The sequence below is a fragment of the Octodon degus genome, unplaced genomic scaffold (assembly GCF_000260255.1).
Source record: "Octodon degus isolate 3935 unplaced genomic scaffold, OctDeg1.0 scaffold00226, whole genome shotgun sequence".
Classification (NCBI taxonomy): domain Eukaryota; kingdom Metazoa; phylum Chordata; class Mammalia; order Rodentia; family Octodontidae; genus Octodon; species Octodon degus.
In genome coordinates this window covers 1,412,107-1,413,685 of record NW_004524802.1, presented here as the reverse complement: position 1 = coordinate 1,413,685, position 1,579 = coordinate 1,412,107, and the positions used below count along the sequence as shown (strand labels likewise).

Here is a 1,579-nt window from a genome sequence, read left to right as displayed (position 1 = left end):
CCTTGCGCTTGCCAGGGAAGCGCTTATTCCACGGAGCCGTCTCCCCAGCCCCTGAGAGTGGTCTTAGAAGACCAAAATTTTAGCTTTGGTGAAGGCCAATTAATTGATTTTTGCCTAACGTAACACATCTTTGATTAAGGTTGCAAAAATTTTCTCTTGTAACAGAGCTCTGTAACCCAGCTACTTAGGAGACTGAGGCAGGAGGATTGCAAGTTCAAGCCCAGCCTGCACAATTTAGCAAGATGTCGGTGAGGGAGAGCACTGCAGGTGTAGCTCAGCAGAGTGCTGCAGGGCTCACCCCTCACACACACACCCGCGTGTGCCTGGATGGGTATTCTCACGCACATCTGCCATGTTTCCTTTTAGGTGTTTTGTTTTGTTTTGTTTTTTTTGGCGGAACCAGGGATTGAACTCAGGCCCTTGTGCTTGCTAGGGAAGCGCTTATTCCGCTGAGCCATCTCCCTGGTCCCTTCCTTTTAGATTTTTTTTTTTTTTTTTGCGTTGGGTGTGGGGGGCTGGCTCAGGCTGCATTAAGGATGGGTCTGCTGAGGCACTGGGAACTGGGGATCGAACCATGGTCCCTGCGCCTGACTGGGTTTGCCCCAGCAGGCACTTAAGCAACTTTGCGAACCCGCAAGCCCCTGGTTTTTATAGTCCATGGCCCATCTCAAGTAAGTTCTTTTTTTTTTTTTTAAATATTTATTTATTTTTATTTATTACATTTATTTAGTGTGTGTGTGTGTGTGTGTGTGTGTGTGTCCAGCTCAGCCCACCAGGGGGCGGGGCTGGCTGGCATGTGGTGCTGGGGGATGGAACCGAGGTCCCTGTGCTTTGCCAAGCTTGTTTCAAGTAGGTGCTTTAGACCACTGAGCCATCTCTCCAGCCCCTCAAGTAAGTTCTTTTGTATGTGGTGCATGGTGCAGGCTGCACGTGCTGCTGCTCCTCTTCCTCCTCACAGGGATGTAGGGCTGCTCCAGCACCATCCATGGACACAGTGTGGTGTTGGCGTTAATATTACGGTTCTTTCAGTTTGGAAATCCCCTGGGTGCAGTCACATCTTAGAGAAGAAACCACTGTGGAACAGTGCAAGTTGTTAACTGTATGATAAATACCACAGGCTTGATGAGCAGCATGCTAATCCCATGAATTTCTTTCCAGGCCTCAAGATTCTGCCCTCCAAGAAAATCTCGCCATGACTGGATTGGACCCCCAGATAAACATTCCAACCTCCGCCCCGTTCACTTCTACATCCCTGAACACGAATCATCATTGGAACGAAAGCTCAGGGAGCTGAGACAAGAAACGCAAGCATGGAACCAGCAGTTCTGGGCGAACCAGAACTTGACTTTCAGTAAGGTGAATGTAGGTTTCCTGCAGAATAAGAAGTTCCCTGCTTGGCCACTTGGCGGTGCTGACTCTTCAGTGTTTGTGTGGCCTTTGTGTGCATGTGGCTCAGGGCAGGCGTGCACGTGTGTGTGCAAGAGTCTTGTTGAGCTAGATGGATGGATGGATGGATAGATTAGATGGATGGATGGGTGGATGGATAGATAGATTAGATAGATTAGATAGATTTTTTTTT

The 1,579-nt window shown here is 48.6% G+C and overlaps 1 protein-coding gene across 1 annotated transcript in view; it reads left to right on the top strand.

Annotated features, from left to right (window-relative positions):
* Nucleotides 1-242: 242 nt before the first annotated feature.
* Nucleotides 243-1,579, top strand: part of Apopt1 (apoptogenic 1, mitochondrial) — a 10,499-nt gene continuing 9,162 nt past the window's right edge. The window contains exons 1-2 of the mRNA XM_023705654.1: nt 243-248; nt 1,159-1,362. Of these exons, the coding sequence (XP_023561422.1) occupies nt 243-248; nt 1,159-1,362 (210 nt within the window). The remainder of the gene's footprint in view (nt 249-1,158; nt 1,363-1,579) is intronic.